This window comes from Cornus florida, unplaced genomic scaffold (genome assembly GCF_030987335.1).
Source record: "Cornus florida cultivar Cherokee Brave unplaced genomic scaffold, ASM3098733v1 CherokeeBrave_3.0.0_Hap2_Chr08, whole genome shotgun sequence".
NCBI lineage: Eukaryota > Viridiplantae > Streptophyta > Magnoliopsida > Cornales > Cornaceae > Cornus > Cornus florida.
Window position 1 is genome coordinate 7134626 of NW_026775578.1, and position 24113 is coordinate 7158738.

The 24113-nt window shown below is 37.6% G+C and overlaps 1 protein-coding gene across 10 annotated transcripts in view; it reads right to left on the reverse strand.

Annotated features, from left to right (window-relative positions):
• Positions 1-1243: 1243 nt before the first annotated feature.
• The window catches only part of LOC132269143 (uncharacterized), a 32852-nt gene continuing 9982 nt past the window's right edge, over positions 1244-24113 (reverse strand). For 4 of the 10 annotated variants that reach the window (XM_059770201.1, XM_059770199.1, XM_059770202.1 and 1 more), the window contains exon 8: positions 16612-16725. In XM_059770201.1, coding sequence (XP_059626184.1) covers positions 16627-16725 — 99 coding nt within the window. In that variant the 3' untranslated portion in view covers positions 16612-16626. Of the gene's footprint in view, positions 1484-1600; positions 1818-16611; positions 16726-16989; positions 17344-17380; positions 17605-24113 lie in introns of those variants that run through there. The other 6 variants (XR_009469425.1, XR_009469428.1, XR_009469427.1 and 3 more) reach the window with 6 other exon arrangements.

The following is a 24113-nucleotide window of genomic DNA, read 5'->3' on the forward strand; positions in this document are numbered from 1 at the left end:
TGCATAATATTTCAAGCAGTTTGTAATTTAAGTTAATATAAGTTGTACACAACATCACAACATAATCCTACTAAATGATATGCAAATACTTCTGTGCATAACATCTAAACAGTTTGTATTTTAAGTCAATATAAATTGTACGCAACATCCCAACATAATTCTACTGGATGGATGATAATCATTTACTCTAATCGGAGAAACACAAGTTCAAATTATAATCACCATAATCGTACTCGATGATAGTCATTGACTCTCTAATAGAAGAAACACTAGTTCAAATTATAATCTACTTAACATCCCAAACAATGCATAGTTTGTTTCATACTTATGTTATATGTAAAATCCCAAGCAGTATGTACTTTATTTCATGCTTATGTTATATGTAAAATCCCAACAAAATTCTACTAAAGAGAGTAATTGCAGTACGTAATTGAGTAGGAGGAGGATCGGGAACAGACACGAAGAGATAAAGAGAAGAACACCAACACAGACCGAGTTTTTTCTTCAATTCCATAGCAACAAATTATGAATCAATGAACAAACAATTTTTAGACAAAGTGAAGGGAATTGACTGTTATCACAGGAATTCAAGTTAAATCACGTAAACAATATGAATTTGGAATGAACCAACAATTGTTAAAACAAAGGAAACAAATTTAATGATAATCAAAGGAATTTCACTGGAACCCCCAAAATAAAATACGAGAGACCAAGGAGAGAGAGGAAGACGATCTAGAACATAAAAATGAGAGTTAAATAAAATTAAACAGGACCCACCTTCTCTATAAAAATAGCTTATATCGTAAATATCTATTAAAAAAAAACTTTGAAAACAAAAAACAAAGATGGAGTCGTCACATGAATTCATTTTCTTGGGGTTAAATATGGCAATTAATACCACATATATTATAAACACTTCTCGAATAAAAATGATACTTGGGCATAAATGGCCAGCCAGCCCAGGCCCTTGCATCCAATGTGAGCCCCAAGAATTGTCAGAAGCAAGGTTTACTTGGTTCTGAAGGCTGTCGTGAAAAGAGAGAATCGGAGACGCGGCTCAATTTAGTGTCCCAGGCAGAAAAAACAAAGTGGCCTTCAAGGCATCAAGCAGCGTCCCATATCAGTGCTCCATGGTCGGTTTCTTTAGAGGCTCTTTCACCAAGTATGATCATGTCTGCATGTGTTTCACTATTAATATATTTTAATCCAATGCATTCATTCTCCCATGAAAGGCAGACCGCAATTATCCCCCAAATGATCCATTAAAAGGTAGTATGAGTAGAACATTTTGGCAAATAAATTATATTTTGAGTTCTAAAACATATAATCTTAGCCTGGGTGTTTCTATTATCTTACTAATTATAATTTATAATAAAACGTATATTACACATTGAAATTCACCCAAGCAAGCAAAGGAACCTAGTCAACTCCCTAAGGTCAAACCTTCGGACTTAAATGCCGAAAGTATCATCATTCTTGGACCCTGAAACAATCAAAATGAACATAAAATGAGCAAGAGACTAAAAGTTTGGAGGGCCGGAGTCAAATATCTTACAGATATAATAAAATAAAAATGGGAAAGAATAAAGGAGAAGCATACTTGAAGTTTTGAGTTCTATATTTTTGGATCAAGTTCATGATAAAGCCACAGATGCATCATGCATTGATCTTCATCTAAGCATACTTCATTATAACGTTGTCACAGTGAGTGATGTATGTAGGGGCAAGAAACGTTCTGACATCACTTGCTGTAGGTTGGTATGGGTTTGGAATCTTCTTTCCATCCCAACAGAGTCTGCAGCTCCGACCTAGCCTGACTTTAAACGGGAGAAAATGAAAAAGATGAAGCCCCCTAGCAAGCCTAGACGGTGAAACCCAAATAAATTTTTTTCTTAGTTTTCCTAAACTACAAAGCCCTAGACGTATGCATACACATCGCTATATGTGGTGTGGGGGGTATACGTCGCTATATGTGGTGTGTGTGTGTGTGTGTGTGGGGGGGGGGGGGGGGGGGGGGGAGGAGAATAGAGATGACATCACCATGATTATGATGCATAGAGAGGTTCATTCAGTGAATGGTTCATACATTCGGCTTATGCTTCCATTCTCACATAGTGCTCCAAAACCCGTAATGGTTGATAATTAGATGTGTATTAACCAAGCGGTCCAAGCAGAAGAAACTCAAAAGTCACCATGTCTAATATTCACCAACTCTGTTCTTGGTAGAAGAGTAATTAGGTTTTACATATTGCAAATGAATAAACAAATATCAGGACTCAAAAAAACAACACTTTGATGACTGATGTTGCATCAACCAAGAGAAGTTATCGTAACTAATTGACCTGGTTGGAGGAAATAGCTGTTACTATATTGAGTGAACACGTACCAAACAACAAATAAATAAATAAATAAATAGCAATGGGTCTTGGCTCAACAAAGAATTTTAAGGTGAAATGTGAAAACTAGTAAAAAATAGCTTATGTAAAAGCTTACATGTAAATAGGTAATACCAGAGGGGACGGGCGGAGCTAGAATTTTAATTCAGAGGGGATGCAGTGTAAAAAAAAAAAGGATAAAGTACAGCCACACCCCTTAAAGTTTGGCAAAACGACACTCAGGTGAAACTTACTTGTTTTTTAGACAAAGACACCCCCTGAAAGTTTAAAAATGGGCGAAGACACTCCTTTACATGAGAAATTGACCAAATTACTCTTTAATCGTTTAGGAGATTTTTTAACTATATCTTTTAATAAATTGGACTAATCTACCCTCATGAACAAGTTATGCATTAAAAAAAAAGTAACAAAAAAAAAAAAACCCTTTATATTGTTCGCTTTTTTTTTTTTTTTTTGTTATTTACTTTATAAATGTCCCAACTTCTTAAAAATGTAGACGTCTAAAATGATTTTTTTAATCCAATACATATATTTCAAATAAATTATATTTTGTTATTACTTATTTTCTTTTTCTTTTTTATTTTTAAATTAAAATGCTTAATTCTTTCATCTAAAAAAATTAAACCAATGTCTTTTCCTTAAAAATAAAAAATATGGTACTAGTATAACTTTATGCATCTTAAATTAAATATAAAAAATTATGCATTTCCCAACATAAAAGGGAAAATAATAATAATAATAAAAAAAAAAAAAAACAAAGGCATGCATAAAATTATACTGGTACATATTTTCTTTTATATTGGGAAATGCATAATATTTGATATATACTTTAAGATGCATAAAGTTATACTTGTACCATATTTTTTATTTTTAAGAAAAGAGATTGGTTTAATTTTTTTAGATAAAAGAATTAAACATCTTAATTTAAAAATAAAAAGAAAAAGAAATGAAGTAATAACAAAATATAATTTATTTAAAATATATGTATTGAATCAAAGAATCATTTTAGACGTCTATACTTTTAAGAGGTTGGGATATTTATAAAGTAAATAACAAAAAAAATAGGTGAACAATTTTATTTTTTTTTTTTTAACTTTTTTTATGCATAAATTATTCATGAGGGTAAATTGGTCCAATTTATTAAATTGTAAAATTAAAAAAGTCTTTTAAACGGTCAAAGGGTAATTTAGTTAATTTTTTATGTAAAGGGGTGTCTTTGTCCAAAAAATAAGAAAATTTCCTTTGAACGTCATTTTGCCAAACCTCAGGGGTGTAGTTGTACTTTACCCAAAAAAAAAATTACATACTATATACATCATTCTTAAGTGCAAAAAAAGAATGTTAAGAAGTATGGAGCCAAAAAATAAGAAGAAGAAAGAAGAAAAAAAAAATGAGAAATTTGAAAGGAAAAAAAAATAGAAGTTGAGTAAAGAAGGAAAATTTAGCCTTCCGGGATGGGATAGTTGATAATATTGATTTGTTTCTAAAAAGAACCAAAACTTTATTTCTCCATTACTGTGTTTCCATAATTTTTTTCTATTTCTTCATTTACGCAAGTCATTTAATTCCAAATTAACAAGCAACGCCGGAGCACAGAGAATTATTTCCGGAAGAAATCAATGGCAGAAAAAAGAAAATAATTACTAAGAAGGAAGAAAGGTAAGTCAACGATACGTAGAAAAAAGAAAGTAATCCTCCGTTTATTTGTTTGTTTTATGCATAAATTGTTTGGGTTTAAAGTAGATAGAAAGATTTGCTGAGCAATTTCAAATATGTTCTGGACTGGCATGGTTTTTTTGTTTAATTATTTATGTACTGCATAACATCCCAAGCAATTTGTAATTTAAGTCAATACAAGTTGTACACAACATCACAACATAATCCTACTAGATGATATGCAAATACTTTTGTGCATAACATCCGAGCAGTTTGTATTTTAAGTCAATGTAAGTTGTACACAACATCCCAACATAATTCTACTGGATGGATGATAGTCATTGACTCTAATCGGAGAAACACTAGTTCAAATTATAATCACCATAATCATACTAGATGATAGTCATCGACTTTCTAATAGAAGAAACACAAGTTCAAATTATAATCTACTTAACATCCCAAACAATGCGTGATTTGTTTCATACTTATGTTATACGTAAAATCCCAAGCAGTATGTACTTTATTTTATGCTTATGTTATATGTAAAATCCCAACAAAATTCTACTAAAGAGAGTAATTATAGTACGTAATTGAGTATGAGGAGGATCGGGAACAAACACGAAGAGATAAAGAGAAGAACACCAACACAGACCGAGTTTCTTCTTCAAATCTAGAGCAACAAATTATGAATCAATGAACAAATAATTTTTAGACAAAGTGAAGGGAATTGACTGTTATCACAGGAATTCAAGTTAAACCACGTAAACAATATGAATTTGGAATGAACCAACAATTGTTAAAACAAATTAAACAAATTTGATGATAATCAAAGGAATTTTACTAGAACCCCAAAATAAAATACCAGAGACCAAGGAGAGAGAGGAAGACGACCTAGAACTCAAAAATGAGAGTTAAATAATATTAAACAGGACCCACCTTCTCTATAAAAATAGCTTATATCGTATTTTGAAAATAACAATTAAAGCTTTTATATATATGAAATACAACTTAAAAGAGGGGTGGTAAAAAATTAGTTACTCAATACTTTTAATTGACGTGACACTTTCACAACCACTCATTCCAAAAAGGAGAAAACTGGGAGGAAATTTTGTACCGTGGTTAAGCACTCTTTGAATAAAAATCCATTTTTTTTTATTTCCTTTGATGACCTATGTTGTTTTGATAAATATCTATTTTTAAAAAAAAAAACTTTGAAAACTAAAAACAAAGATGGAGTTGTCACATGAACTCATTTTCTTGGGGTTAAATATGGCAATTAATACCACCTATATTATAAACACTTCTCGAAGAAAAAATGATACTTTGGAGCCTAGGCGCGAGGTGCACCGCGAGGCGCGCGCCTGAGTGAAGTGAGCGCACAATTGAAAATTTAAACTACCATAAAAATATTTATATCTCATAAGTCATATCAATACTTTAAAAATTAATATCAAACATAAAAAAGAAAATCCATCAACTAAACAAACATCCAACAATCATAAAATAGAGCACAATTTTGTTTTCTTCAAAGGCAAAGCAAGATTTGTTTTTTTGAATGGCAAAACAGAGCACAAAAAGAAATAAATCTGTTAACAAAAAAAAAAAAACTGCTAGAAAAGAGAAAAAAAAAAAAACAGAGCCAAAAAAATAGACGCAAATGAAGAGAGAAAAGTAGACGAGAAAAGAGAGAAAGTGTTAAAGAAAAAAAGGAGAAACCCTCCCCCGCCCAACCCCCCCCCCCCCCCCCCCCCCCCCCCGCCCCGCGGGCGGCGTAAAAAAAAAAAAAAAAAGGGGAGAAGATAACTAGACGAAGAAAGAGAGATGTTAAGAAGAGAGGAGAGACAAGTAGAGGAGAAGAAAGAACTGACATGGCTTCATCGTTCGTCTCGCGGTCCCACTCTTTCTCTGTTCGGTTGACACTTTGACTCTTGAGCTTTCTTATTTGTTTATTATTTTGAACAAAAGTTTCTTATCTCGTATGATTGGGCTTTCTTATTTGTTTATTAAGTTGCCAAAAGTATCATTTTTGGCTTAAGAAATAGAATAATTATAGTTTTTTAAAAAAATCAGTGAGGCACACCTAGACGCGCCTGACAAACAAGACGAAGTGCACCCGAGGTACACGCCTAGTAAACATCAATGAGTCTGGGATGACAACAGGCGCTACACCTGTGCCTTGAGCCTAGGCGCGCCTTTAACAACACTGATTACTCCTACTCTTTACACCTTTTTAATCGATTCCTACAGTTCTCAAGGAGTAATGAACAGTGCATCTCTCTCGATGGCTTTTTAATTCATTTATTGACCATTCAACCATTTTATTGACTAACTCTAAGTTGTTTACTTGCGATAGATATGGAGAGAGGAGCTGGGAGTTCGAAAAAATAAAATAAACAAGCAAGGTAGAAGCACTGATTAGAGAAAGGTGGTGAGCTGGTGTGGGGAGAGAGAAACCTTCCCAAAAAAAAAAAAAAAAAAAGGTGTTTATGAGGGTTGATATAGAAATATTCCTCCACATTGGTGGTTGTGGTGTTCTGAAAGTGATGGTTTGATTCAGATGAGGTGGGATTCAGGATTAAGAGAGTTTTAATAAAGTTCAAACCACGGACTATAATATAAATCCTGACTAATTTTTTAATATATTTTTTAAAGTAATTAATGTATAAAAATGCATTCAAAAAGGGATCGTATCCCTCAAAAAATACATAAGACCAAACAGAGCCTCTAGACCCCCAAAGAACACAAAAGATCAACAAACTCCTCTGTGGATATACAATTTTTCCCTAGAACCAAACAAGAAAGGGGTGCCAATAATGGAGAACTTCAAAGACCCAATAGGATTTCCCTTTCCTCCTATTTCTCTCAAGCTAGATGAACCACCAACACATAAATGTGAACCCTTGAAAAATCACGGACTCAAGCCCCCACTGAACAACCTTTCTAAGCCTCAATCAAACATCTTGAAGACTTCGGCATAACCCATTGATACCTGATCAAACCCAACATCAAACTCCAACAATCCCATGTCACCGAACAATTCAAAAAAAGGTGATCAACCATTTTTTCATCATTCTTGCACATAAAGCACCAGTTAACCACAATATGTCTCCTTGTCCTTAGGTTATCTAAATTCTTGAGTCAAATTTTTACCAAAGATGGATGTCCATGCAAAAAACACCACTTTAAGAGGAACCTTCGAACGCCAAATAGCCTTCCACGAAAAGGGGGAGGTCAAGGCATCCGAAAAACACCTATAAAGAGAACTAACATCAAAGCGACCCTGACAAGAGGGAAATCACACCCAAGAGTCAGAAACATCTCCCATGATCTCCTGGCAATACAACAAATCCAAAATAACAAAAGGACTAATTACACTCACACCCTCTGAGGTTTAACCTATTGACAGGCAGATGAAACTTAGCCCCTTTTTGAACAATCACATCCCCTTAAGTTTGCTAAAGTTAACAAAAACACCCCTACCACATCTGACACAGGGTGAATTGACTTTTGTGCCCTTTGACTTATTAATTGTCCTATTTAAATAATAAAATTACCTTTTTAACCATCACACCCACCACCACCACTCACAGCCCCACCACCGCTTCTCACCCCACCCCACCCACAAACACATAAATCTTCAAATTCAGCCTATATATAGATATATTATATATACACATATGTAAAAATCCCGTTAGAGAGAGTCCCACACAAACACAAACGAATAATATATACACATATATATTCCTATATTAGAAATCATTTACTTGAATGCTTGTGTTTCCGTATATCTGTATATTGTTTGTATGATTGTTAAAGGATATATGTATAGTTGCTGAAAATGAAAGTTGAAGAATTTAGTGTTTTTTTTTTTTTTTTTTCCTCAAAAGGTAAGAATTGAGTGTGTTTATGATCGCATATACGTCCATCGTACCAAATTCAATAACTTTCCTTCTAATCAAATCCTCTCTCTCTCTACAAAAAAACCGATTTCAATCACGCATTAGTCCACACACATAGATAATTAATACACAAATATACATACACAATGAAGAGTCGTCAGTCATAAATTTAAAATCTCGACGCCGAGAGAGCTCCGACCCAAATTCGAATAAACAGAGGAGCAAGAAGAACAATGAGAGGAACAATTCCTTCATCGTCACTTCCTCCGCAGTCCGCAAACCATAAATCAATCCGAATTCTTTCACAAAATTTCACAAACCCTAGTTCATTGCAACTTTCACCGCTGCAATCCACTTCCTTCTCGTACCGCCTATCTACAACCAACCTCTTCCTTACATTCACAGCAACTTATTGGGCCACCTATAGGCACAAATCAACCATATTGGTAATGATAAGAGAGATACATGGTGATACGGTAATCACCAGTGGGTGGAGAGCGATGGTGGCAGTGGGTGCAGAGATATGGTAGCTGTGATCATGATTGAATAGAGATGGTAACGATGGGTGAAGAGAGATGGTGGTGGTGGGTTGAGGCGGCGGCCGCTGTTGAGGAGAGATGATGGCAGTCGGTGGAGAGAGAGGGGAAGAGAAGCGGTGGGTGTTGCTGCGTAAATACGGACAGAGTACTTCAATTAATGGGGACAAATTTATCATTTTACAAATTGAGATATATATTTTTATATTTATTATTAAAATGAATTAGAGATTCGAGGGCAAACTCATATTTTTCTGCATTTTAAAGACTTGTTTGGATGATATTTCTGACAGGGGGTTTGCATGTTAAAAAATGAGCTAAGTTTCATCTAATTGTTAATAGAACAAACCTCAGGGAGTGTGAGTGTAATTAACCCATAACAAAAACATCCTCAATTTCCCAATCCTAAAAATGCCTCAAGAAACGAACATCCCATACTGTTCTCCCACTATCAAGGTGATAGCAGTCGACCACCATAGCCTGACGATTTGAAGTAATCTGGAATAGTCTAGGGACAGTAAGCTCAAGAGAATGATCACCACACCAAACGTCCTCCCAAAAGCGGATTCCCCGGACATCCCGGACTCAAAATCTAATATGTTTGGAGAAATCATGTCATCCCTTTCGAATAAATTTCCAGGCCACTCATCTTAGAAGTCTCTCCTCATAAGAGCACTAACCCCAAATCTCCAAAGCCATTTCCTTAGCAAGGCAATACTAAATGGAACCAGTCTTCTAATACCTCCTTTCAGATTGGAGTGCAAACACGATCCCATCTCGCCAAATAAAACTTGAACTCCAGCCCCTTACCTTCGCACAGAAAGTTCTGTTGTAATCTCTCAATTCTCTCAGCCAAAACAGAACAAGGAATCTGTAAGATAGATAGGAAATAAATAGGAACACTCAAGAGAGTACTTTTCATCAAAGTAACCCTCCCACCTTTAGAGAGATACTGTTTCTTCCATTCGGCCAACCTCTTCTCAAATTTCTCAACCACTGAGTCCCAGTTACCAATTCTCCTAGATGGAGTCCCGAGAGCAATCACAAATAAGTAAAGGGAAAAGAACCAATACTACAGCCCAACGTATTAGCAATAGTGGAAATCTGAAAAGCATCCCCAACAAGAACCAACACACTCTTCTCCACATTCACCTTTAAACCAGAGACGACTTGAAACCAAATCAAAATGCATCTCAAGAATCTTGTTTGAAACTCATATGCGTCACAGAAAACCAACGTGTCATCAGCAAACATTAAATGAAAAATCTCCAACTAGCTAGCACATCTCTGCCCATCCTAAAGCCTCTTAAAAAACACAAGTCCACAACCCTTGCCATCATTTTGAGGAAACCCTCCATTATAATAAGGAAAATAAAGAGAGAAAGCAGATGCCCTTGTCTCAACCCCCTGAAACTGCCAAAAAAACCCGTTAAGGCACCATTCACGAGGACCAAAAATCTAGCACTAGAGATATAGAACTCAAACCATTTTCTCCATCTCTCCCCAAAGCCCATTCTCTCAAGAAGAGAGAAGAAAGCTCAAACTCAAGTGATCATAAGGCTTCTCTATATCCAGTTTACATAAAACCCCTAGGACCCGACTACTCAATCTAAAATCAAACACATTTGCTAGCAATAAGAACTGAGTCCAAAATCTATCGTCCATTAACAAAAGTAATTTGAGAGTCCGAATTAATCCCGTCCAAAATCTCCCTTACTCTCAGTGCCAAGACCTTAGCAATTAATTTGTAAATGCATCCCACCAAACTGATGGGTCTAAAGTCCTTCACATCCATAGCTCCCCCATTCCTTCTTATGGATAAGAGCAATAAATGCATGCTATGTTTGGTTTGCATGAATGGAATGGAATGAAATGAAACTTGGAATGGAATAAGAATGAGAATGGAATGAAATGAGTATTACTATTCTAATGTTTGGTGTGATACGGTGAATCGTTATGGAATGGAATGATTATTACCATTCTATTGTTTGGTTGAGTATCATTAAATCTGGAAGGGAATACCTTTTCTCAAAAATACCCTTTTCATTGGAGGAAAGAAAAATAAAAAAATTATAACTAAACCAACTCACCATAATTGAATATTTAACCTAAGAAGTTGATGTAAAGGCTAAAAAATACAAGAACTTGCTGGAAGGAACGAATAACGAATACATATATATTCTTTATACCCCTTTTTTAATTTTTTTTAAAATTTATTTATTGTAGATTTCTTGAAAATTCTAGTTTTGATAAAAGTCTAATCAAGCAAGATTCTCCAATCATCCAACGATGAACTTGACTAAGGACCCAAAAGTCAAGCAAGTCCACTTTTGGTTCTAGATGATTACACAAATGTTTCAACACAAAGATAAAAATAAAAATAATAAAAATAATAATAATAATAATAATAATAATAATAATAAAGTGATATACTCAGAAGATAAAAGAGATTTAATACATACTTATCAAAAATAAATAAACAAAGAAATTAATACTTGCAATTTAGTTGAAAGTCCTGCAACTTTTTGTTAATGGCAGCTCTGGGTATATTCATAAGAGAAAGAAGATGAAAGACTTTTACCACGTCTAATAAAAAAGTCGATAAACATGAAAAATGGAATGTGAAAGATTTTTGATGAATGCGAAATATTTTTGCCTTATTGGAATGTGATTAAGGGCTTATTGGGAATATTACAAAAATATTTTATCTTACTATGGAATGGAATAGCCATTCCATAGGTTTACAAATTGAATGGATTTTCATTCCCTGGAATGGATTTTCATTCCATTGGAATAGCCATTCCATTCCATTCCTACACACCAAACAACTAAATGATTGAAATGAGCATTCCATTCCATTCCATTCCTGCACACCAAACGTAGCCGCAGTGTTTAGGCTCTTCTCGAAATGCCCTTAAGAATGAAAGGCATGGAAAGTGTTAATCATTTCCCCCTAACCACCTCCCAGCTTTCAATAAGGAACCTCATAGAGAACCCACCACGATCCGGAGCTTTATCTCCATTACAACTCTTCATATATGGGTGTAATCAAGGGTTACCAAAGACTCCATATCCACAATTGGTGGAGATTTATCAGTTCTTAATATTTCAAATCATTCTTACCATTGGATTGTTCAATCGATTTCAAATGAGGTTTCCCTCACAATCGTGTTGCATTCATCATTGGATCAACGTCGGGCCATCAGGGTCGTCCGATCGTGGGTACAAATTCCCGAACTATCAACCCTTCATGTTGCCATAATTTAATCATCAAATTGATGGTTTCGTGATGAAAATAAGGGTCATTTTATGCAAAATCCCTCAAAATTTCATTCGGAGTGGGTTATTTTCATCGTTAGATCAACAAAAGAGTCACCAGACCATCCGATTGCTATAAGCATTAAGAAAATACTAAAATTCTGATTTTGGTGCCATTTGGGGAAACTTCCCATGACCTTCAAAAGTCTTTTTCTAAAAAATCGAGACGTTTACTACACATATGTAAAGTCCTTTTTGAAAAAGAAAAAGACGATGGCCAGGAAGCCCATTTCAGAAAAGCAACAAAAAGTTGCTTTTAGAACCACCTTTTAAGAAGGCAATTTTTTTTATAGATAAATTTGTTATTTTACTAATTTGTCCATGTAGTTTTAAATTATTAACAAGAACATCCTATATTCTCTCTCGGTCCTTCGTTCCTCCACCATAACTACTGCCACCTTCCACCACCACCACCATTTTCTATGTCATCTTCCACCATCACTACATTTCACCATCACCATATTCCACTACCACTACCTTCTGCCATCATTACCTCCGCCGCCATTTGCTACCTCCGCTGCCAGCACCCACCACCACCTTCCACCGCTGTTGTTACTGCCATCGCCAACCTCCACCACCACCTCTACCTTCCACCACATTCTTCCACTGCCACCATCCGTTATCATCGCTACTGTCGCCTTCTGCCAATGCCATCTCCCACTATTGTTTTAACCACCACCTTCTATCACCAGTGCCACAACCACCTTCCACAACAACTGCCACTGTCGCCTTCCATTACTGCCTTCCACCATTGCTGCCACAACCACCTTCCATTGCCGCCCACTTTCTATTTGATGCTTGCAATAATTGTCAAGGATAAGGGATAATATTGTTAAGAAAAAAATAATTTGAAAGTTGGATGTATATTTAAGAAATACACCTGTGAAACAACATTTTTCCCATGAATTCCTTTTAACAAAATTCCTTTTATGAAGGCCTTATCAATGAAAGGATTTTTGATATCAAGAAGCTCCACCAAACAGGGCCTTTATTTATTTTATTCAAATAATTCCCAAATTATCTAAACCTTAATTGGTTCTGTTACGACAAACGTAGCGAACCAAGCAACATGACAGAATAAACACACCACACAAAGAACACAAAGATTTATACGTTGTTTGACAACTGCCTCCGTCCACGATGGAGATCTGGCAAAAATCTTCACCATGTGTAAAATCGGAGATTACAAGTTTTCAGGCCCTCACTTTGTTTCTATACGAATTTCGGAGTCTCTCTTACACCACTCTAAACCATAAGCGCCCTTGTATATCGGGCTACCAGAAACTAATTAGGGTCCACGACCCATGAGCAAAAAAGGGTAAAATAAATAAATAAATAAATAAATAAAACGGGTCAAACAGGCCCGCACAAAGCTCATCCAACGGGTCGTAAACAAGTCGCAACGCGACCCAGCACCAAATTCAGGCCACAACATCACAAATCTCCACCTTGGCTCGAATTACGCTATGCACCATGATCTCCAGCTACTTATTTCGCCACCTCCACATGCCCCTAATGGCCTCAGAAACTGTAAGTACCAATCAAGTCCAGATAGTGCCTCAGCTTGAGAGTAGGAATAACCTTAGTCATCATATTTACCAGAGGTCCCAATATTCCTCACTAGAATCTTCCTCTCATGGAACATCTGATTTTAAATCAGATGTATGGCACTATGACCGTCGCAAAACACAGTCAAATCATCATGCTGCAAGCCCAAATCACCAACCAAGCCTCTCATCTATACAACTTCTTCCACTGCCTCTGTAGATGCCATGTACTCAGCCTCAGTAGTAGATAATCCAACTACGTACTGCAAAGCCGCCTTCCAACTGATCACTCTCCCATAAAGAGTGAAGATATACCCTGTCAAGGACCTCCTATCAAGATCTCCAGTATAATCCGAATCAACATATCCAGTAACACTCCCACGTGTGTCGTTACCTTTGTCATAGACTAACCCAACATCAATAGTACATCGTAAGAGTCGCAATATCCACTTTACAACCTGCCAATGGGCCTTCCCAAGTCTATCCATGTATGTGCTCACTACACTAACTACATGTGAAATGTCTGGCTTAATGCACACCATAGCATACATAAGGCTACCAACTGCACTAGCATAAGGAACATGAGACGTGTTCCACCTCCTTCTCGGTCCGTGGTGACAATCGTGTTGAAAGCCTAAAGTGGGCAACCAATGGAGTATTCATAGGCTTTGATGCCTGCATACCGAAGCGTTCTAACACCTTCTCAATGTATTTCTTCTGTGACAAATACAATCTGGCCACTCCTCTGTCTTGTGAATTTCAATATCTAAAATCCTCTTTTGAGCACCAAGATCCTTCAGCTCAAATTCACCACTAAGCTGAGCCTTCAACATGTCAATTTCACGCATGTTCTTGCAAACTATCAACATGTCATAAACATATAGCAACAAATACAAATACGAACCATTTGAGAGCTTCATGTGATACACATAACTGTCAAACTCACTCTTACAGTAGCCATTCCCAACCACAAAGGTGTCTAAGAGAGTGTTTCAGCCTATACAAGGACTTCTTCAGTAGGCAAACATGATCTGTCTTTCCCAAAATCTCAAACACCTCAGGCTGATGCATATAAATTTGTTCTTCCAACTCACCATGCAAGAAAACAGTCTTGATATCAAGCTGCTCAAGCTCCAAGTCATACAGCGCAATTATAGAAAGTAACACCCAGATTGAGTTATGTTTCACCACGGGAGAAAACACTTCATTGAAGTCCACCACTTCCCTCTGTGTATAGCCCTTCGCCACCAAGCGTACCTTGTACCTTGCATTTTCCACCCCTAAAATTCCTTCCTTCTTCTTAAAAACCCATTTATAGCCCACAATCTTCTGGCCCTTAGGCTTCTTAACTAGATCCCAAGTTTGGTTTTTTGAAGAGACTCAATCTCCTCACTCATGGCAACAGACCACTGTGCTGACTCTCCATCTGTGATGGCCTCATGATAAGTACACGACACATCAATATCCTCTTCCACACTAAGTGCATAAACAACCGAATCAACATGTGAAAACCCATACTTCTCAGGTGTCCTAATATCCCTCCTAGGCCCGTCCCTAGCCACACTAAACTACTTCAACTGTTCATTTCCCTTAGCCCGAAACTGCACTTGCTTGTGAGTCAACCGAACAGGATTATCCTCTAACAGAACCTCTACAAGCTCTACCGACTCATTGACACCCTAAGCTCTCCCTAAACAAACTACATCCTTCTGGGGAGTAAACATCGCAGACCATGAAAGATCACGTCCCTGCTAACAAATATCTTCTTTCTCGAAGCCTCTGGGCACATAATCTGTATCCCTTGACCCGAGGCTGATAACTATGAAATATGCATTTTTTAGCCCTCTCAATTGAAGTTTCCCCTCATTCACATAAGCATACGCTGGGCACCAAATATTCACAGATTATTGTAGCTAGCAGGAGAACCAGACCAAACCATACCTCCTCTGGAGTTTTAAGGAGTCGATGGAGATCGGTTAACCAAGTAACTAGCTACAGAAACAGCTTCAGCCCAAAAACACTTTGTCTAACCCTGCATTGGACAACATACATCATGCCCTCCCAATAATGTTCTGTTCATCCGTTCTGCAACACAATTTCACTACGGAGTCTTCTTCACTGTGTGGTGTCTCGCAACCTCATGACTCTTGCAGAACTCATTAAATTCTCCATCACAAAATTCCATGCCATCCATCCCCTTCTCACTCACATGCCCAAGCCACATACACCACAATCTAGTAGTATCTAAATCGAATCTGGGGACGATACAGCAACCGAACCAGTGATTGTGCTACCCTCCAGAGCATCATGGTTTGCAACAAAAATGATAGCTTGGGAGGTTTTACTTACTTCACAAAGGTTTATTACAATCAACTCATACTTCAAGAGAGTTTAGTGCACTTTACCCAAAATAAAATTGAACACAGCAAATCAATTAAATACCAAATCAAGATAATCAAATGAATATCAAAGTTGTTTGATAATGAAGTGGATTTTTTCCTATCAAAAAATAAAATTGAAGAAAGAAAATCAAATATTTTTCAAGTACCATGATTTTTTAATTTTTAATTTATTTTTGATAAATAGCAAGCAAGATAAACAACTGATATATAGAATCAGTCACACATATCAATTAAATGTTTCATCTCTTTTAGCAAGATAAAAAAATAAAAAGAAAATTGAATAATAATTTGTTTCCAAGAAAGAAAAAAAAAAATAATAAATTCTCTTTTGACTGGACCAAAAAAAATATATATGTAACAATTAAAAAGATTTTCTCACTTTACAAAAAATAAAAACCAAAAACAAAAAAATACTTATTGTCGAAATTATCTCTTCTGTCAAGACAAAAAAGCACGGAAAAAAGAAGATTAAAAATATATATATTTCTTTTGAATAAATTATCCCTTTTGATAAGACCCAATATATATATATATATTGAATAAATTATTTCTTTTGACGAGACCCAAAAAAAATCACCAAAAAAAAAAAAAAAAAACCCTTAAATTTGTTGAATAAATTATTTTTTTGATTGTACAAAAAAAAATTAAAAAATCACTATTGAATGAATTATCTCTTTTGACTGTCAATAATAAAATTATAAGTATGGAATAAATTATCTGAAGTCCTCCGAAAAGAAAGGAAGGTATAGCACTCACATCCATCAGTAAACCCATGGAGCTCCCAGCTAATAGAGCCGAAAGAGTGAGGGCGCGCACTCTGCGCCAAAGACCTCAGGAGATGGATCTGGTTGATCCCACCCCGTGCTTCCAGCTTATACTAAGTGGGCGAATGTAAGACCGTAGCATAGCCTCAGGCAGTTAGAGGGCTTCTCCAATACACTTCCCATCTGTCCGTTTTCCCGACCGCCATCCTGAGGAATGAAGATTGGAAAAGAAAGTAAACCTTACTTGATTGATGCACGGAGCGAATGAGCGGTGGATTAGGCCTGCTAGGAAGCATCCAAAAAAATGAAGTGCAAGTATCCAATTTTTGCTTTCCACATTAACAGAGGTTGACATTAGCAAAATCTGTCATACCAGCGGTGACTATCATCAAAAGGGTAAAACTGTTGCGACATGCCAACTCTTGAAGGAGAGCAATGTAAGAAATGAGACCGTATCAAACACAGACGTAATATGGGAATAACTAGGAAAAGTGATTGTAATTATCCAATTATCTCCGTGTAAATGTCCAATGAATCTCCTAGAATTAGTAAGGCACTGAATAGTCTTATACCTTTAAACACTGTTCCTATCCCCTTCGTCCCAAAATTACAGTTTAAAGTACAAAATCGTTTAAAAGGATGGAGACGGAGGGGCCGACCTAGCCAAAGTTGAACAAGCTCTCAAACGCCAGATAAAAAGTTAATGATCAAATCAATCTTCTAATGGCTACACAAATGATAAGCTCACTAGCACTTCCAGCAACATAACCGAAAATTTTAGTCCCAAAACCTTGAGAACAAAGTCACACCAGTTGAAAAACATACCTGTTGAGTAGTCAGATGTTAGTCCAAAGGCAATAAATAGAGTCCAGCAACAACTCTATGCAAAGTAAATGATAAGAATACACACTCTCTCACAGTGTAAGTGCTTATATAGCTGCCAAATTACTCGGTACAAACACCCTATCCATAATTATATCATTTTTCTAGTCCAAAACATTGAGTTCCATGCAAACAAGCCAAGGAACATAGTAACTCCAAATGTTAAACTGACTTTAATGCCAAAAGTATCTCCTTTCTTGGATCCTGAAAAGAGTCAGCGATCAAAAGTGAATAAAATGAGCAAGACACTATGGAGGGCGCAAGTCAAATCTCTTACTGGCATTAACAAAAAAATAAATTTAATTTAAAAAGCAAAAAAGAGGAGCATTTCCAAAATCACAACCCATGAACCCATTGATCCACAAATATAGAGATGCTGCCAACAAGCTGCTATATCCAACAAAGCCACACTTATTGATCTTCATCTAAGCATACTTCATTATAATGTTGTCAGATGATGAATGTATGCAGGGCAAGAAAGGTTCTAACACTTGTTGCAGGGGAATGCTGTGATGTAAAACCAGAAGAGAAGAAAGATAGGAGAGAGAGAATACAAAGGGAGAAAATCACTAAATCAATATGCTCAATCATCAAAAAGTGTCCAAATCAACGAACCAGACACTACACATATAGGCAATGAAATAAAACACTAATCGAACAGTACTACCAAGTAAAACCCTAAAACAAGAACATACAGAAACAACCCTAATTTTTATATATATATATATATATATATATATATAAACTCTAGTTTTATCTATTTTGGCTCCAAGTAGAGGCCAATCATGTACAGCTTTTGATAACTGGAATTGTACTAAACAAGACTCGGAGAACATTCCTGTAATGTCCCGGATTTTTCGACGCTTTTATTTTTATTTTTTATAATTATTATTTTCGTGCCTCATTTTGTGTCACATGGGTCCCGGGGTTTGTTTGGGACATTTCTTCGAGCTTAAAACTCTTAGAAGTGCATTTTGGCACATTTTACCATTTTTGAGTTTTCGAGTCTGGGAGACCCCGTGTGGGACCGGGACCGGATTTCCGTGCTTGGGAATTTGCCCGATTTTATTTGCATCCTATTATTTTTGTTATTATTGCATTTACATAGCATGTATGTATATATGTACGTGATTGGATATTTGTTTTGGAACTCCCCGTGGTTAAGGTTACCATAAAGGGCAATTTAGGGAGCTGTTACAAGTGGTGGGGGACCACCATTTGACCAAAGAGACTTAGAGGACCACAAATTCAGATTTTGTGGTCTCATTTGCATCAATCTCCTCTCTCATCTGGATTCTCTCTCCCTTTCCCTCTCTCCTCCTCCTTCATCTTTTCCTTTTCTATGCCAAACCCACCGCATAAAACCCCTATATTTCATCCACTTAGAGCATATTTAGGCCTTGTGCTAGTTAGAGAAAAGGAAGAGGAAGGTGAGAGCTTTCATTTGATCCAAGAATCGTGAAGATTGGAGCATGATGAAATCTTGGGGTGGATGCTAGGTTGGGATTTTGGAGGAGCTCTTGTTGGCACAGTTAGAGAGGAGGATGAGAGCTTCATCTTGATACCCATTTGGAGGCCATTGATGCATTTCGAGTTTTGCTTCCATTGAAATCCCCACGCACACACCACAAAAGGAGCCACAACCCCCTCACCAAGCCAAGCTCCTTCCAAAGCAAAAATCTCTACCCAACATCCATCGGACCATGAACTCCGAAAAAAGCCCATCTAAAACCATCCTCCTCCATAACAAAGGCACAAGAAATTTAGAACCTACCTCTCCAAATATCCACCCTCAACACCATCTCCTACCACACATGACGAGAATACCCCTGGAAGTCCCCACAGCATCCAATGCCTCCCACCCGATGAATCTTCCACCCCAAAGACTCCTTACCATCCTATCTGACATAGATGCACTTACCCAAAACGTTTGTTGTATGACTGTTAGAACATTTTATGTTGGGTCATGCTGTAATTACACATAGTTGGTAGGGTCATTATGTAATTAGCTCATTCCTGTATATAGGCTAAGCTTTGTTTGTTTAGGGTTGATTGAGAAATGAGAAACAATTGCAGCCTCCATCATCTCTCTCTCTCTCTTCCTCGCCAGTTTGAACATGGTATTAGAGCTTCGATCTGAAGCTGTTTCCGTCGCAAATTGTGTAGTCGAAGAAGGTGTGTGAAGCTTCGAGGGACCTTGGATCTTTGGTCAACGGTAGCCCAAGCAAGCTCACCGACGACCCTCTGTTTGTTGTAGCCAGAGTCGCGTGACTCTCTGTTGCTGTCACCAAAGTTGTCATCGCAGTTTATATTTCTTCTCTCTTCGTTGTGTTAATTGGTTAGAGTTGACGAGGAGCCACCTGAGGTGCGATTGGTGCCTGTAAGAGTCGTCGTCTACGAGAAGTTGCAGAGATTGACAGTGCAGTGTAGTTGATGTTGGCGGCATATTTGTGGTGAGTCGTGATCCTCGCTTACACCTGTAGAGTTGCAGTTTGCTAGATCATTGCAGAGGGCTTCTGGCTTCATCATCGGCATCTCTAAGTCTGTAACTGCGAAGAAGAAGAGGGGTGTTTGGCTACAGGTGTACGGTTATCCCAAACCAGGTTAGCATATCTGACACATGGTTATACTATCCCAAACCTAGTTTACTAAAACCGGTTTTGCTGAGATCTGGTTCAAGCTCAACCAGGATCTGTAGGCCCGTTTCTGGACCCGACAGAGCCAGTTTTTGGCAGCATTTCCCTGCCTTCTCTTTGGACAGGTGCACTCTGTTTTGTTTCCTTCTTATCGGACAGTCAGATTTTTTTTCCCTCTCTCAGTTCATCATGTCAAACTCTTCAATCCCCACTGCCACTGTATTGCCCCGAGATGACTATGCTCAGCTTATATCTCAACGACGACTTTCCACCTCATCTTCCATGGCTTCCTTTGCCCAATCAGGTAGTGCACCTGCATGTCTCTTGTCCTCTCGTCAGATTCCCTAGATTCTTGACTCTGGCGCATCCAATCACATGACTAGTAGTTCTAATCTCTTTTCCGATTTTCACACTGGTTCTTCCTCTCAAAGTGTTACTCTTGCTAATGGATCATCAACAAAAGTTTTGGGTTTAGGAACTATTCATCTCACCTCTTCCATGTCCCTCTCCTCTGTATTATATATTCCTCAATTCCCTTTTAATTTGATGTCCATTAGTAAACTTACTAAATCTCTTAATTGCTCCGTTGCATTTTATCCCACATGTTGAATTTTTCAAAATCTCACGACGAAGAAGAAGATTGGTACGGAACATAAAGTAGGTGGCTTGTATTACTTTGATTTTGCACCATCTCCCACGGCTCTTCACTCATCTTGTCTTCTTTCCAATGGCACCGTCGTCTCGGCAACCCATCATTCTCAGTTTTGCAGCGTCAAGTACCCAATCTTAGTCGTGTTGAGTCCATGTCGTGTGAAGCTTGTCAGCTTAGTAAGCATTGTCGCATGTCCTTCAAACCTAGAACTAATAATCGTGTTGCTAGTCCTTTTCAGTTAATTCATTCAGATGTCTGGGGACCAATCAAACATATTTCTATTACTGGATTTCGTTATTATTGACATTTGTGGACGCCCATTCTCGTATGACTTGGTTATTTTTAATGAAAAATTGTTCCGAGTTATTTTCTATTTTTCAAATCTTTCGAAAAGAAATAAAAACTCAATTTGGGTGTTCAATCAAGGTTTTATGTTCTGACAATGCCAAAGAATATTTCTCGGACCCTTTTGAGACTTATTTTCATGCTAAAGGTATCATTCATCAATCTTCTTGTACTTATACTCCTCAACAGAACGGAGTAGCTGAACGTAAAAATTGTCATCTTCTGGAAGTGTGTCGCGCCCTTTTATTTCATATGCATGTTCCCAAAAGATTTTGGAGTGATGATGTTCTTACGGCCTGTCATCTTGTTAATCGGATGCCCTCGTCGGTGTTACAAGGGAAATCTCCTCATTCTGTTCTATTTCCCAATTCCACGTCGTTTAATCTTATTCCTTGGGTCTTTGGCTGTGTGTGTTATGTCCATAACCTTAGACCCGGTCTTGACAAACTCGACCCTCGTGCCACTAAGTGTGTTTTCCTTGGGTATTCCCGCATTAGAAGGGTTATCATTGCCACAGTCCTCATTTTCAACGTTATTTCACTAGTGTTGATGTCACCTTTTCTGAGTCTCTCCCTTATTTTTCTGATCCTAGTCCTCATCTCGATATTGCTCCTGAGCCACCTATGCCAACTTTTTCCTCTCTATTCCCTACTCCCGCACCTCCTAGCTCTGTTGTCCCATTGCAGGTTTATACTCGACGACCCCGACCACTTACTTCGCTCCCTCCATCTCCTTTGGAGTCCTCGAATCCGACGCCATCTACTATGCCGATGATTTGCTTATTGCTCTCCATAAGGCTCCTCGATCGTGTGTCACTGCACATCCCATTTCTAACTTTGTCTCCTACAATAATATTACATCCTCTTTATCTTGTTTTTTATCTAGAGTGTCTGCTACTTTTTTCCCGAGACTTTGCAGGATGGTCTCTCTCATTCGGATTGGCGCCAAGCCATGGTAGATGAAATGGATGCCCTTCACCGTAATTGGACATGGGATCTCGTTCCCCTACCTCCGGGCTTCAAAACGGTTGGTTGTAAGTGGGTCTACACTGTTAAATACCTTCACGATGGGTATATTGAACGGTTGAAGACTCGTATTGTGGCAAAAGGGTACACTCAGACTTATGGTGTTGATTATGATGAGACTTTTTTCCCTTTGGCTAAGATTTCTTCTATTCGGGTACTTATTTCCATTGTTACCAATTGTAACTAGCCGTTGTTTCAATTGGATGTCAAAAATGCCTTCTTACATGGTGACTTGGTTGAAGAAATTTATATGGAGCAACCACCTGGGTTTGTTGCTCAGGGGGAGTATCGTCACACTGTTTGTCGCCTTAAAAAGGCTCTGTATGGATTGAAACAATCTCCACAAGCTTGGTTTGGAAAATTCTATGTGGCGGCATTAGAATTTGGTCTTGGCAGATGCCAGACCGATCATTCGGTATTTCACTAGCACACTAAAGCTGGCTTCATTTTTCTTGTGGTGTATGTGGATGATATTGTGATTACAGGCAATGATTTTGAAGGCATTGTTAAGTTGAAATTGTTTCGGCAAGATCGGTTTCACACTAAGGACTTGGGTAAACTTAAATATTTCTTGGATATTGAAGTTGCTAGATCCAAGAAAGGTATAAGTTTGTCTCAAAGAAAATATGTGTTAGACCTATTAGAAGAAACGGGTATGTTGGGTGGTCGTCCTGCTGATACTCCTATGGATCCAAATACAAAACTCTTATCTTAATGAGGGTGATATATTTAACGAGCCTGGTAGATATTGACGATTAGTTGGGAAATTAATTTATCTTACTATAACTCGACCTGATATTTCATATGCAGTTAGTGTTGTAAGTCAGTTCATGGGAGCTCCTAGAATGCCACATTGGAATGTTGTTCTTCGGATTATCCGATATCTCAAGCAAGCTCTAGGTTTTGGGTTGCTATAATACCAAATGGACATCTTAGGGTGGAAGGTTTCACAGATGCTGACTGGCCTGGTTCTCCCTCAGATAGGAGATCTACTACAGGCTAGTGCACATTTGTTGGTGGAAATCTTGTTACATGGAAAAGTAAAAAGCAAACAGTGGTAGCACGGTCTAGCGCTGAAGCAGAGTACAGGGCCATGGCCCATACCTCTAGTGAGTTAACGTGGATACAACATTTTCATAAAGAACTTTGGTTAATAGTCGAGACTCCTATTCAGTTGTTCTGTGATAACCAAGCCTATTCACATTGCATCCAATCCGGTATTTCATGAAAAAACCAAGCATATTGAAGTTGATTGTCACTTCACTCGAGAAAAGATATTAAGTGGGAACATTTCTACTCCATTGTGAAGTCTGAAGATCAATTAGCTGATATGTTTACTAAGGCTCTTGGTCATAATCGGTTAAAAGCGATTTGTTCCAAGCTGGGATTATTTGAATATATTCTCCAGCTTGAGGGGGAGTGTTAGAACATTTATATATTTATATTGGATCATGTTGTAATTACACATAGTTGGTAGGGTCATTATGTAATTAGCTCATTCCTGTATATAAGCTAAGCTTTGTTTGTTTAAGGCTAATTGAGAAATGAGAAACAATTGCAGCCTTCATCATCTCTCTCTCTCTTCCTCGCCAGTTTGAACAAGGACCAACAACACGATCATGACTATGGGTCACCTTCTTCTTTTTTTTTTCTTTTTTTTGTTAGTACTCCCACACACATAGCTCCACTGAGACTCGAACCCCTGACCTCCCATTTAGAAAGTAGGAACCTGGTACCCCTAGGCAACTGGCCTATTGGTCACTTTTGCTTGCTATTCCGATCACTTGAGTAGATGGAGTTTCATATGCGAAGAAGAAGGATTAGCCCTTCAAACATCATCAATTGGGGAGTATCTGATAAGAGACTCACTAGAGACCAAAGGAACGTACCCAAGAAACCTCATGTCTACCTTGCGGCCCACTATTTGGCAGCACCCGTGCCATTTAAAAATTGGAGCTCCCCAAACTAATTATCCGTTTTAACTGGAGCAGTGTTCTAGCCTAAACCATGCCCAATCCTTGCCCTTCAAGACGTGGCCCATTCCCACAATCAGGC